The sequence below is a fragment of the Lotus japonicus genome, chromosome 4 (genome assembly GCF_012489685.1).
Source record: "Lotus japonicus ecotype B-129 chromosome 4, LjGifu_v1.2".
In the NCBI taxonomy this organism is placed as follows: Eukaryota; Viridiplantae; Streptophyta; class Magnoliopsida; order Fabales; family Fabaceae; genus Lotus; species Lotus japonicus.
In genome coordinates this window covers 5,888,558-5,903,631 of record NC_080044.1, presented here as the reverse complement: position 1 = coordinate 5,903,631, position 15,074 = coordinate 5,888,558, and the positions used below count along the sequence as shown (strand labels likewise).

At 34.4% G+C, this 15,074-nt stretch overlaps 1 protein-coding gene and 1 long non-coding RNA gene across 8 annotated transcripts; one reads left to right on the top strand and one right to left on the bottom strand.

The window, feature by feature from the left end:
• Positions 1-2,780: 2,780 nt before the first annotated feature.
• Positions 2,781-7,534, top strand: LOC130710282 (transport inhibitor response 1-like protein Os04g0395600). Of its 2 annotated transcripts, XM_057559485.1 has the most exons (4): positions 2,781-2,916; positions 3,361-3,880; positions 5,426-5,921; positions 6,016-7,534. In XM_057559485.1, the coding sequence occupies exons 2-4, from the start codon at positions 3,375-3,377 to the stop codon at positions 6,883-6,885; spliced, it is 1,872 nt and encodes a 623-aa protein (XP_057415468.1). In that variant the 5' UTR covers positions 2,781-2,916; positions 3,361-3,374; the 3' UTR covers positions 6,886-7,534. The 2 variants fall into 2 exon arrangements, with proteins under 2 accessions (XP_057415468.1, XP_057415467.1); XM_057559484.1 differs by having other exon boundaries at positions 2,809-3,880.
• A 3,485-nt stretch (positions 7,535-11,019) lies between these two features.
• Positions 11,020-14,315, bottom strand: LOC130711783 (uncharacterized). Of its 6 annotated transcripts, none has more exons than XR_009010773.1 (8): positions 13,873-14,315; positions 13,681-13,767; positions 13,517-13,590; positions 12,733-13,256; positions 12,596-12,644; positions 12,199-12,356; positions 11,885-11,924; positions 11,020-11,365 (listed from the first exon to the last, which is right to left on the bottom strand). It is a non-coding gene; the product is annotated as an uncharacterized LOC130711783 (long non-coding RNA). The 6 variants fall into 6 exon arrangements; XR_009010774.1 differs by having other exon boundaries at positions 12,199-12,331; XR_009010771.1 differs by having other exon boundaries at positions 12,596-13,256; positions 13,517-13,606; positions 13,873-14,314.
• Positions 14,316-15,074: the final 759 nt, after the last annotated feature.

The window sequence follows — 15,074 nt, the reverse complement described above, 5'->3', positions numbered from 1 at the left end:
TTAATTGAAATATAGCAATGACTATAGGTGCTAAATGACAATATTGACTTAGATCTTAATCGATATATAGCAATGACTATAAGTGCTATAGGGTGATATTGTCTTATACCTTAACCGATATAAAACAATGACTATATGCTTTATTTAACTTATTATAGAATGGACCTAAAAGAATTTTAAAAACTTAAAAAAGTTATTAAAAATATACTTAGAATTAGGAGATTATTTTAAAAAGTTATACTTGAAGATTATTTTATATGTATTTTTAATTGATTATTTTATATTATCATAAAATAAGAATATTTTATTAATATATTATAACTTCACTGGGTAAAAAATAGTAAAATAACAAAAAAACTGCTTCAGGTTGGACTGGAAGCAATGACCTGTAGACAAATTGGAAAGCATGATACCACTAGGACATGAAACCCTTTGAGTGTAAATTGCAACTATAAATATATATAACTTATAATTTAACGAGTAATGTTACTCACACACCTCTCTTTTGAGGTGTGTGAGGTGGAATGATGAGAGAGATAGGAAGAAAAGAAAAAGTAAGGGAGAGAAAGTATGAGATGTGATAGATGGTAAGAGGAGAGAGATAGAAATAAAAAGAGGTGGAAATGAAGTGTTTTAAAAATGAGGTGTGTATATATCATTACTCTAATTTAACAGGCAATAAAATGTTAAAATAATTTAAAAACCGTTACAGGTCGGACTTGAACCTGGGACCTATAGGAGTATTTTAAAGAAACCTACCACTGGAACACGACCATGTTTGAACATTCAAACGCACTCTTATAAATTTATTATATAAATTCAACGTTAACGAAGATCAAGAACCCAGGATGAATAACGCGACGACGGCGAGACCACGAAGAAGGCGAACGAAGGATATGCAGAACGCGTCATCTGGGCGAAGAAGATGATGAACACAAGCGGTGAAGAGAAAGCAAGACGATGATGATGAACACGGGTGTTTGTTGGATGAAATAGACGAAGAACACGAGCGGTGAAGAGACGGCGTGGCGGCGATGCAAAGATGATGAACACGGTTGAAGATTGGGATCCGATTGAAACACGGGCGGTGAAGAGAGGCGCGACTGCGACGCAAATTTGATGAACAGGTGCGGCGGTGATGGACAGTGGCGGTGATTGACAGGGGCGGCAGTGATGAACAGTGCGGTGGTGATGGTTGAAGTTGCAGAGATTAGAAATTTTGATTTTAGGGTTCTGAAAGATTATCCCCAAATTTAGATTTTTCAGATTTACTATTTTTGACTAATTAAATTAATAATTGATATTGAAAAGAAATTATATACTATTATATTAATTCATATAGTTGGGGGACCAAACTCTGATTTTTATTAAGTTGAGATGACATGGCACCCACTAACCCCATGGCTTCCACTTGGCATTCATTTATTGGTTGTGAGAGAAACAGCATTATAACTGTCTCTCAGCAGACAACATGCAAAAGTTTGCCTCAAAGAAAGACATCACCTTCTTGGGCTAATGTTATTCATATTAGAACACATGAATAAATTGTAACCGTTAATATAATTAATAATAGTTAAGATATAATTAAGACAATTTAATAGTTATGTGACTTAAAAAGTGACATAACTTAATATTTTAATTTTGACCAATTTATTTTTATTTACTTTTTATGTTGAATGACCTTGTCTCTGCCTTTCTTCTTACACTTTTTTTGTGTTAAATTTTTGCACTATCTAGATCTACAAATCATTTTTCGGTGCCCACTAGGGTGGGCACTTATTTTCTTGGTCCACCGATGGACCATTATTATATACCGTTAGATATGAGAATCTTAGAATATTCTTTTGTTGGACGGTTAGGATTGAATGATGGGAAAAAGGATAAAAATGTAAAAGTATAACCTCTATTCATCTTCCCCAACCCACCCATGTTCTTCATCTTCCCCAAACCCACCCATGTTCTTCATCTTCCCCAACCCACTCGTCCACCTGAACAGTGCCGCCGGCGATGTCACCGCCCTGACCTCTCAGCTCCGGCGTGTTCCAGTTTCAGAACCTCTCCCCCACCTCCTCCTTCCCCTCACTCCCACAGTACCACCACCAAAAAATCCCGAAACCAGAAACTCAAAATTCCCCCATGGAAACAGAGCGAGCATGAGGAGGAAGAAGGCAGGGTCGCCGGCAAACGGAAACAGAGCGAGTATGAGGAGGAAGTTTCAGATCTGGGTTCGATTCACATAACCAAAGAAGAAAAATTGAATCTTTTATAGACAAAACTCAAAAACCCAGAAACAACAAAAAGAGAGAAGAAAGATTGAATTTTTATGAACTTTTAATGCTTCAAACTGGCGATGATTGCAGTGTTGATGTAAGAATATGCTGTTCCGGAGCTTTGCACACTGGGAAACGCAAACACAGACCTAGGAAAAGAAAGGATAGGGATTCAAGTTGCATGTTTGATTGGTTGGAAGTATGTATCTTGAACTGAAAAATCGCTTCAAAAGTAGACACAATTTCCTTCGCTCTTGTTCAGAACCAATAAAGTTCTCTCAATTTAGTACCCAATTTACAAAACATACTCAATTCAGTTGTTACAGATGAGAAAACAAAATAGATAATGGATGAAGGTGTGAAATTTCTGTCAGCAGCCATGGCCAGTGGATGGAGATGTGAAATTTTTAGGGTTAAATTTTTTATATATATTTAATGAAAATTACCAAAGACACCCTTGGTCCATGGGTGGACCATTTTCATAGGGTGGGCACCTCATTTTTCATACCTCAAACAATAATTCTTCAAGTATTAACACTTTCTCCACCTCAGCTATTGCTATAAAATGCCAAGGGTGACAAGTTCCTATGGTCCTTTGGCTTCATCATCCAGTAAAACTAAAGTGATTTGAGTGCTTTGGTTCATGGTAAAGATCCGAACTTTGATTGACCCTGTCTTTTATTTTCTCTGTCATCACTCTTCTTATTCTAATATCCATTTATAACACACATACACACACTGCATCTTCTTCCACCTCTTCCCATTTTATGGATCTCAGATTCAGTGTCCTTCTTCTGGGGTCCCCAAAAATTGTTTACAGTTACACCCCAGTTAATTTTCTTTCTGTTTTCTTCAAATCATGGACCAAAGCTACCAGCTTTGTAGTCAAAGACTGAAGAACACACATCAAGCTAGTTTTCACCATTGAAAAGCACCCTTTCAAGGATTTTCTGTCATTCGCAGATACCCTTTGTCTCACTTTGATTGAATCTTCTTTCTTATTGAGAAGATCTTTGTTTTCAGTTTTCAAATCTCATTTTGATTCAAAAGGGTGCTATAAAGTTTTGATTTTTTCTCTTGGGTTTTGGAGATTCTGTGTTGAACATGGAGTGCAGGATCAGAAAGAAGGAATCTCCAGAACCAAACATCTTGAACCAAGCTTCACCTTTTCCTGATGAGGTGTTGGAACGAGTTCTTGGCATGGTGAAATCACGCAAGGATCGGAGCTCAGTTTCACTGGTTTGCAAAGAGTGGTACAACGCTGAGAGATGGTCAAGGAGGAGTGTGTTCATAGGGAACTGTTACTCTGTCTCTCCTGAGATCTTGACTCGCAGGTTCCCAAACATTCGTAGTGTTACACTGAAAGGGAAGCCTCGTTTCTCAGATTTCAACTTGGTTCCTGCAAATTGGGGTGCTGATATTCGTTCCTGGCTTGTGGTGTTTGCTGACAAGTACCCTTTGCTTGAGGAGTTGAGGCTCAAGAGGATGACTGTTTCTGATGAGAGCTTGGAGTTTCTGGCTCTTTCTTTTCCCTATTTCAAAGCTCTTTCCCTCCTGAGTTGTGATGGATTCAGCACTGATGGGCTGGCTGCAATTGCCACTAGTTGCAAGTAAGAATTATTTGTTTTGAAACTCAATATCTTGTCTAGAAAGTACAAATAATTGTGATCTTTTAGGCTTTTACTTTGAATTTTTGGTTCCTGGAGGATGTTACTGTTGATCTTTCATTTCTTATGTCTAAGTGCATTTTTGGTAATTCTTCTATGATCGAATCTTAATTAAACATCAATTCTGAGGACAAGTTTGTGTAAGCAGCTTCTGGCTGTCAGAATTGATTCTGAGGAAAAATATGTTATAAGTTGTAATTTTTCTGTGAGCTATTTTTTAGCAGTGTTCTTCTAGTGAATTCCCTGTGGAGTGTGTATGTTTCCTGCTTGATGGGGGTGCTTTTCTTTTCAGTTTTGTGTTTTTACCAATCTGGTGATGTTACTGTTTTGATATGAGATTTTTGCTTTTAACTTTTAGATGATGTATGTTGTACATGTTTGGATTCATGTTTAGTCTTCTAGAATCAATTCTCCTCCCACAAAAGCTACTAGGAGTAGCTTCTATCAGAATTAATTCCGCTTCTACCGTGAAAATTCACGGTGTATCCAAACATGCAAGTAGTACAGTTAATCAATGTCTTTACTTTTCCACATTTCAAACTTGACACTCTATTTGAAATTGCCTGTTCTAACCAATTAAAGTAATAGGTCAAGCTGTTGTAGCTATTTACTTCCAATTTTGACTTCAAGTTTTATCGCTCTTAGATGATTCATTCTTTTCTTAGAATCTTTTTTTCCCTTTCTGGTTTGTTTGCCATTTTCACATGTTGTGCCTTGATACGATTTCCTATTGGTTGTGAATTACGTTGGCAGTGGAAATAGAATCTCATTACAGACCTGTGTTTTTAACAGTTGAGCATCAATTGAGTGGGAACATGGTAATATTCCCTATTATGCTGAGAAAAAAAAAAGAAGAAGCTGTGAGTCGGGGAATCTATTAGCTTTTATTTCTCTATGAGGTGGCTCCTACCTGTGCTGCCCAGAATGAGGATATGCTTAGCTAAGAATTAAAATTGATTTTATCCCTAATATGGTAGTTATTCTTTAGCTGGAGAGAAGTTGGTTTTGATTCTTTCACTATGATTAATTATATAATGCATACTCGAGAATGCCAATGTGCAATTAATTCATAGGTCTATTGGAAATCACTGAATTACAGGAGATTAATAAACATCTGTAGAATTTGGATTTCCTCGCAGTTTCAAAATTATCGTGTGTTGTAATGGGTAGCCTTCAAACTCTATGTACATGTGTTTAACCATAAATGTATATTTTGGTAAGGAACATTGTATTAGTTGAACAAATTTATAAATGAAAGCATATGCACTGAGAAAAACATTGCTTACATGAATTGTAACTACAGTTGTTTGCAAGAATTCTAATCTTCCAAAATTTTAATTCATGGGGTCCAAATCCTAATTCCTAATAGCAATACTAGCATCATGTTGAGTTTTTGGAATAATAGTTATTATCTCCATTATAAGAACTATTGTTGCTTAATCTTTCATTTGGCCAGTAGATAATCTTCTGAATTCTACTTGGATGCAGGAATTTAACTGAGCTTGACATACAAGAGAATGGTATTGATGACAAAAGTGGTAACTGGTTGAGTTGCTTCCCAGAAAGCTTTACATCATTGGAAGTATTGAACTTTGCCAACCTTCCCAATGATGTAAATTCTGATGCACTAGAGAAGCTTGTCAGTAGATGTAAATCATTGAAGACTTTGAAGGTTAATAGAAGTGTAACACTAGAACAGTTACAAAGACTACTTGTTCGCGCCCCTCAGTTATGTGAACTTGGTAGTGGTTCATTTTCAGAAGACGATCTGACAGCTCAGCAGTATTCAGAGATTGAGAGTGCGTTCAACAATTGTAAAAACCTCCATACCCTTTCTGGTTTATGGGATCCTGCAGAACAATATCTCCCTCTTCTGTACCCTGCTTGCACAAATCTTACTTTCTTCAATTTAAGTTATGCTCCTCTTGACGGCGATGATCTTGCTAAGCTTCTTGTTCACTGTCCTAATCTTCGGCGCCTTTGGGTATGTCTTTGTTTTTGTTCTCTTTTGGTGTGTTTTTTATTCTATGGTTTCATTGATATTGAGTTTTTCCTTACTGACTAAATTACTGGTGAAGGTTGTGGACACAGTGGAAGACAAGGGACTGGAAGCTGTTGGTTCACACTGTCCACTGCTTGAGGAACTGCGTGTTTTTCCAGCAGATCCCTTTGAAGATGAGGCCATTGGCCATGGGGTTACTGAATCAGGGTTTGTTGCTCTCTCTCGTGGATGCCCGAGACTTCACTACGTGCTCTACTTTTGCCGTCAGATGACCAATGCTGCTGTTGCTACCGTTGTGCAAAACTGCCCCGACTTTACTCATTTCCGACTCTGCATCATGAACCCTGGTCAGCCAGATTACCTGACACATGAACCTATGGATGAAGCTTTTGGAGCAGTTGTTAAAACTTGCAGTAAACTCCAGAGGCTCGCAGTGTCAGGTTTACTGACTGACCTAACATTCGAGTATATAGGGAAGTATGCCAAAAATTTGGAGACTCTTTCAGTGGCTTTTGCTGGAAGCAGTGATTGGGGCATGGAGTGTGTGCTGAGAGGCTGTCCAAAGCTAAGAAAACTTGAGATAAGGGACTGCCCATTCGGCAATGCAGCACTTCTGTCGGGTTTGGAGAGGTACGAGTCGATGAGGTCGCTGTGGATGTCTGACTGCAAGCTGACAATGAATGGGTGTAGATTGCTGGCGAAAGAGATGCCGAGGTTGAACGTTGAAGTAATAAAGGAAGAAGGATGCTATGAGGGTCCGGCTCAAAGAGTTTATGTTTATCGTTCTGTTGCTGGCCCAAGGAGGGACGCCCCTTCATTTGTCCTCGCGCATTGCGGGCCCCACAATGCGCGAGGTTCAGGAAAGGGTTCAACCACTTGGTCTATTGTATGCACTATGCAGCCTTATCTTGTTTGTTACATGAGAGGCTATTTCCAGAACCTGTGACCTCAGTCATATGACAACAACTTTTCAGTACTTGCTAGATTGGAGTTTGGAACCCTCCACACATTTCTCTTTCATAACTTATCCCTTTGAAATTTGTATTTGCACTAATCCTGTGTCTAATGATTGTATTATTCAGCCTCTGGATGTTTCCTTAGATGGCAAACCCCACATACTCATAATCAAGCCTCAATAATGTGGAAGGTGGAAGCAAGAAAAGATGGGGGTAATGCAAGATCCAAACTCCAATCATGTTGCCAGTGCTTGAAACGTTGCCATTGATTGTTCTCTTGGATAAGGAAGGCCAAGACAAGCAATAAAGCCAGCTTTTCATATCCTATAATTGCAATGAACCTGCTTCCTCAGACAAGCTAGGGCCACCAAGTGAAATAATGCAACCGTCCATCACAGATAAGCAAATGTGAGGCGAATAAAGGGGTTCCTGTGCAATCATTGTCAACAATATCCACATGAAGTGAAATATCTGTTACTGAAAGTTATGTAATTCCATAGGAGGATCATGGTTGGTTGATGAAATTTAATGGATGCTAAAGACATTTTATTGCAGATTGAAATATCTATTCTTGAAAATATAACTTTGCCTTCTCATTATGGTGGAAGTCATAGAAATAACTGAAATTTTTGATAAAAAGTGAATCCTCAATCTTGCATGGTTGAATAAATTTTAGGATCAATTTTTATTGATGGGAACATCAAATTCATTGGATTGTGATAATGAAATGATTTCATGAAATGAAGGTGATTTACTGCCAAGGTTGATTTATTTAGCTAAGCTTTATGATCAAAACAAGTGTATCCTAGCTCCATTTGTCTAATAATGTTCCTTGTGACTTCTAATTTCTTTTTTCCCAGTGTTCGTAAATTCAACAATCGTTTCTGATAACAATATAAAAATATGCAGCCCATAAAGGGTCTAAAGTCTAAACCATCATTTATCTGTCCTTTATCGTGAGTATAGTTACATCATTGAAATTCAAAGAGACTCATTTTAAAAGTGGCTAGTGATTTCTTCTTTCTAAAAGCATCATTCAATGATATTTAAAGAGTAATTCATCAAACATGAAGGTGGATCAAGAAATTATGTCTCTAAATGATTTCTCATTTTTTATTCCATCAACTAGTACTTTTACCCGTGCATCGCACGGGGGTTATTCATTTTTATTTTCGTGTCTGTGTGTTTTTTTTAAATATATTTACCCGTGCGATGCACGGGGGTTTTCATTTTAGTTTGTCGTGTAATTATTTTTAAAATATGTGTTGTTTTTATTATGTTTATTATATATATAAGAAAAGAAAAATTTGTTTTTTCATGATGAATGTGTTTGATTATATTTTGTAAAAGTGCAATCATTTTATTTATTTTCGGTTTTTACCCCTATTTTTCTAAATGCTAAAATAATTAAAAAAATTCTAAATAACAATTTAGTAGTTTTTGAAGTCATTCTTAACTAATTTTTTATCAATTTGTATGAGTTTTTATTATATTTATATTTTTTAAATTAATTTGTACCTTTTCAATTTTTTAATTATGTATTTGTTAACTTTTTATGATGTTATTTTACTTACAAACAAAATGTAGTATCATGTACATAATACAATTTTAACTATATGAAGTACCATGTACACATATCGTTGTGGGTTTCAAAAAAAATATGAAAATGCTTTAATATTCATTTTTTTCTCTTTAAATTGATAACACTGTATGAACCTAACTATGTATATTAAATTGTAATTTTTTTTAAAATAATTATTATATATTTATTTTTGTTTGGTTATTTTATTTTAAATTTTTATTTACCTTTAATTTAGTTTAAGATTAATTCTAAATTTTTTATAATATTTTATTTTGAATTGTTATTCTTCCCATTTCAAAAAAAGTTGTTCCATGTCATTGCATTTTAGATGACACCGGTACCATCTTAGAGAATTAAAGTTGTTCCATGCCATTGCAAGATGACACTATTGTCATCTGAAATTTATCGTACATTGTACAATCCTTTAAAATTGTTCCATACCATTGCAAGATAGCACCGATGCCATCTTAGAGATTTTTTTCTTCTGATTTTTCATAATTTTTTAAATAATATCGATTCAAATCAGTTCAAGCTTTTTCAACAACATTGGTTTAAGCCTGGTTTGATCGGTTAATGGCTGGCATTACAGCCCTCAACGGTTTTGAGTTCCTTTGGTTTTTTCCTTCCACCGAATTTGTCACTGGCCCAATTTTAGGTTTAACCTGTTAGACTGGCCGGTCAAGTCTATTTTTTACAACAACAAAAAATACTACATAGTTTTTTAATTAGAAATTCAGCATTAAAAAATTTCCAACATTGATATCAAATTTAATGTAAAAATAATAATCTTTCATTTTTTAGGATTAAAATATTCTATAAATCCTAACTGACTAATCATGTCCTTTTGAATTCCTTACATATTAACTATTAAATCTCTCAATAAACACATATTATGATATTAACCACATATAACTAAAATAGTTGTAGTGCAAAGATTGTTCCATCAATTTATCATTGAGGTAGTTTTTTATATTGTCATTATGACCATGAATGTGTTGTTTGATTTTTAAATTAGAAAATCAACATTAATAAATTATTTGGCATTGATATCAAATTTATGTTAAAGTTAAGACTTAGGATTAATATATACTATAAATTCTAACTAATAGTCATGTTCTTTGGGATTCCTAACTGATATATTAACCACTAACATTTCAATAAACACAAATTAATCACAGGGAACAAAAATAGTTGTACTGCTTAGGGTTTTTTTTACCGTTAACTTAATTAATTTACTACTAAGGAAGAGAATTTTTAAATTTTCATTATGGCCATGAATGTGTGTGATATTTTTTCCATGTTTTTTAGAATGAAGGAGAAAAGATCATGAATTGAATTGCGGTTGGACCAAATAAAAGATTAACAATTCTCATTAAAAACATGGTCAATTAATTTCTATTATGTTATTCTAAATTGCACATTTTTTTAATCAAGCTACCTTCTTTTACTTTTAATTCATTTTAAATTTCTCAACACTCTTTTTATTATTTTAGTTTTGAATTATATTTTAAAAGTTCATTTTTATTTTTTATTTACAAAGAAAATCAAGCATCATCTAAATAATACTCCCTCCGTTCCAAAATATAGGTTGTTTTAGGTTGTGCACATTGTTTAAGAGCTCATTAATTGATAATTTTTTTATTAAAATACCTCTATTTAAAGTTGTGTTATATTAAGGAGAGAGAAATGTTATTATTGGTTAAGTGGATAATGAGAGTTGTGATAGGTGAAAATTGAAAGTGGTAATTAAGAGATATAATATTAAATGAGGGTATATAAGGAAGAAAGAAAGAAAAAATGCATTGGTTTTGCAAAACAACTTATATTTTGGAATACAGTACAAATTCTAAAACAACTTACATTTTGGAACGGAGGGAGTAGTAGTTTGTACAATAATTATGTGTTTAAATGTTTTTGGAGGTTATTAAGATGTTTCTTACTTGTTCACGAAAATCAACAACCATGTAAGATTTTTTTTAACTTAGTACCAATCTTTCAGATTCTCACATTAAAGTGTATTTTAATTTCCTCTTTAATTGCAATTCTATTAAAACTTAACTTTTACATGAACAAAAGACCCTAGGAAACAACAAAGGCGACACTACTAAGAATAAAAATCCCCTAATGATGACATTTATCGAAATTAAATTTAGAAACAGCTTAACCCATGATGCCCCACAACTTGATAAAGTAAGAGAAGCCCCTATAGCCACCAATATGATCGTTTCTTCAAGGTTCCATAAGGAAAGATGAGAAAGTGGGAGAAATAGAGAAATATTTTCCAATTTACAAAACCCAAATGAAAACAGCAGCTAAGATGACTCGGAGAAACATGGCCAAAGATAACATAAAAACATAAATAGTTCAAGAGTTTGAGATTTAATCAAACTCACCGAATAAAATATTTATCTGCATTCAAGTTCAACGAATAGAACCCTTATTTCAATCATCATTATTCAAAAAGATTAAACTTACTGAGATCGTGCATTCAACAATTTGGTCAATAAAAATAAGTAGTTGAAAGGCCCAGCTCAAAATCAAATGCTATTAGAAAAGTTCAATCTATAATCTCAATCACATAATGCAAACATTGCATATTTTCTTAAATATGTTTCATCAAATTGCCTTCTTAAGATCTTTCAATCCATTAACAAATGAATTCACACCCTGCAGCATGCAACACTCCCTTGGAAAGTTGCAGCATGCTAAATGAATCAAGCATCTTTCATTACATCCATCTATAGATTACATCTTTTTCAAGGATGCTCTATGACCTGAAAAAGTATCCTTGAACAATTGAGGTTGTCAAGCTCAGACAGACATCCAATTCTTTGCTTCTAGGATTAGGTACCTCATAAGAGTGAATTTTGCGTAAAGCAAGGTGCAGACTACAGATCAGCAAAAATGAAAATGGTTTTAGTTAGCAAAACTGCAAAACAAAAGAATCTCAATTTATTAGCCAACAACTTGAATGTGATTCTTATTGAGAAAAATGTAAGTCTGGGAAATAATTGACCAAGGCTTCTATGATTTGAGATTAACTTGCTGCCTTCTTGAGAAAATTATGTACACTTCATTTGCAATTTGCTAATAAATCTTGTACTAATTATGTGCAGTGTAAGATTCCATTGAAGTGGCTTAGTTTAAGCTAATTTAGCCATGAATTTTGCGTAAAGAAAGGTGCAGATCAGCAAAACAAAAATGGCGCAGTTAGCAAAATAAAACATCTCAAAATTTATAAGCCAACAAATGGAATGTGATTCTTATTGAGAAGAACATTTAACATTAATCAAAGAGAGAATGCACGAACAAAACACATTTTAACTTGGTTAACCTGTGATTTCGTGAAAGAAAACGAAAAATATGCCTGAAAACCCAGAAAAACCCAATGACAGATATGTTTTTACCTATGCAAATGGGGGGATGTTCAGCCATCTTCTTACGTACCTGAAAATTTTTCAGATGTTGGAAAGCAAATATAAGTAGGTAAACCAAATCAAGAGAAAGGAACTACCTAGCAACAAAAAGTTATTCTTCTGTAAGGCAACCACCTTTTGAATTCTTATAATAAGGAGCTTATAATAAGGAGAGGAAGAAACACATAAACAAATTTGTTTGCCATTGTCCTAAAGTAACAGTTAAAATCTTGAAATAATAAGGCATCTCATGTTGTGTGCACATATAATAGAAGGAACACTTAAAATAATCTGAATGACTTCACCTTGGATTCCCTCAAAGCCTTTGATGTTCTTCAATTGATTCGTGTACTAATTAGGCTAAAATGGAACAAAAAGCTGCAACTTCTAAACAGTATCATGTAAATGTCCTCATTTAACTTCTATTAGAGAGACATCCTGCAACATGTCAAAAACACCACTTCTATTTCACATGATGATATGAAACAGAACAAAACTTTGGTGAGATAAAGAAATAAGGATAAAAAAATAGAATACACTGAGAAATAAAAAAGAATCACACTGAAAAGTAGATTTATGTAATATCTTATGTTTCTATAAAAATGAAATTCGCAGCTTACCAAAAATGAATAAGAAATAATGGTGAAATCCATTCGAGGAACTGAAATGGCAGAATAAAGGCAATAAATGTGTGGTTCTTACCGGAGTCATAGGTGATGATTGTGAAGATCGTTGTCGCATATAAAGGAACCTGCAGATGAAATGGTGGTCAAATTAGTTTTTTTATCTGAAAAGTCAACCAAAAGTAAGATAGAAGACCAAAATAGAAGGTGACTTACTGGGCTAAATGAATCTGTTCTTTGCATGCTATAAATGAAATAGAAACAGGAAATGGAGATGGGAAGAGGAAGAAGAAAAAGCAGGAGCCATATGAAATTCGAAATAACAACCCCCAATTACATGTCACAGCTCTCGATCATAGACATAAGAGTCCAAGACGACTTACAAATACAAAGATAAGGCTCTCTAAATAACATAGACTCTCTAGTTGCTTTGTTGATCTCCATGTTCACCCGTGTACACAAAATATGAGCCAAAAAAAAAAAAACAATTGAACACAGAGAAACTGTGAAAGCTATTTTCCTTAGCCAACAAAAAATAGAAGATGAGACCATAAATGTAATAGTAAGGTCGATTAAGAAGAAGAAATGGAAGAAAGGGATAATTGAGATCAAGATTCATAAAAAAGATTTTGCCATAAGGTTCTTTTTAACAGTTCAAAGTTAAAAAATATTGAAATTTTTAACCTCTGTCTTCTCAATCTCAAATGAGCTTTGAAGTCCTCTGTCGCATTCTCATTCCCCTGGATAACCATTTATCTATCAGTTTGTAACCATCATGTGAACCAACAACAGAAAATTCACTCAATTGTCAATTCTCATAAATTCTCCTCCCTTTATTACACTTTCTATCTGATTATTGCGCCACAGACTTTTTAAACCATACAAAATAGTGGATAAAGACTCCTTTGATTTTACACCTTAATAAAAAAAAATCTACTGAAAATTTTACTCTCTAAAGGAAAAACACAGGATCCTCATATGTAAAAAGTCCAACGATTACCTTCATGGCACGCCTTTCTCTTATGCCCACATAGTTGTGCGACTCCCTTCTAAGTTTCTATCTCTACTATCACCCTGCAAGTCCCAAAACCTACAGCATTATCACTCAGAATCTCGGTCGCGAAAATTCAATTTTAAATAAGAGAAGAGAAAGGACTTGCTTACCCTGACGGTTTGTGAGATTACGGTGTTCATAAGAAAGGAAGATCGAAAACCCCGACGAAAGGGTTACTGTAATACAAATTAAATTGTCTGTATGTGCAAATCAAAAGTTTTTTAGTTCAGAATAGAGATACTGAACAAATAAGAAAGCACAAATTGATAAAAAAACATGGAAACTTGAACACACAGACTCACCTACATGGTCAACGTTAAGATGAAAGGAAGAAGAAAAATGATTTTATAGATGCCCATCAAATTAGGTGGCCATTCAGAGCCGGGTCACACGGATCGCAGCCAACAGCCCTAACTTCACCAACGTGGTGTAGCTTGCGGCGGCATCGACGATGAGGTGCAGATCCTGAGGTCTCCGACGGTGTGAGAGGTGGTTGAGTCAGAGGATGCAGGGGACGCAACCTGTGTCATCCTCAACAGCGAAAGATGCCACCGCGGTAGAAAGTGAGGGATGGATAAGAAGAAGAAGAAGAAGAATAATGGTTGGTTTGAGGGAGAGGAGATTGAAATTAAAGGCCATAAGTTTTGAAGGGACGGTGAATTAGAGGAATCATCTGTGTAACGAAATCGTTGTCGAAGACGGGATGCGTTAACGTGAAATGAATCATTGAATGAGAAGGGAAGATGTGTAGAATCGTAATAGACGGTAAGATTAAAAATAATCGACGACCAAGATTGATTCTCTATCTAATTATTTCAAGATTGATTGAAATACCCATGTTAAAATTGTAGTTCATGTACATTCATTTGTTGAATGACAGTTCTGCCATCAAGACTGCACAAACTCTCCTTTTATAGAGTTTATATATAGATAGATAGATAGATGAGATCGTTTCATGTCAATTAAAACTCAATCATGTAAGATTAGAAATGTCATTTCCATGTATTTCTTAATTGACATGTCATAATTTCATTAGTTGCGACAGGGAAATGAGATATCAATTACAAACAAATGATCGCAATTCATGGTTTTCGATTCATGTGAATGCTCCAACACCATTCACAATTTTCTTAGCGGTTGGAATTAATTTCAGATAAAATTGATTCAACAAAGTTAATAAGTTAAAAGTAAAATTATTTATATTTTTATGCATCTACAAGAAAAAAGTGTTTTATATAGGATACAATTGTGAAATCAAAGTGTGAAATTTCACAATTGATTGTATGCATAGTATAGAGTATAACTATTCCAACAATTTTCTCATGGACTCACATTTTATTAAAAAAAATCACAAAAATATATCAATATTTTTTCTTTTTCTTTTTGTTATCAACAAAGATATAGTAAAAACCGCAAAGTTTAACCGTATGGTTAACTTAAGGCGTTGTGCAGTTTTTGCTCGTTTAGCCGAAAGTTTTTTTTTTTTTTTTTGCCTTGGACCAGA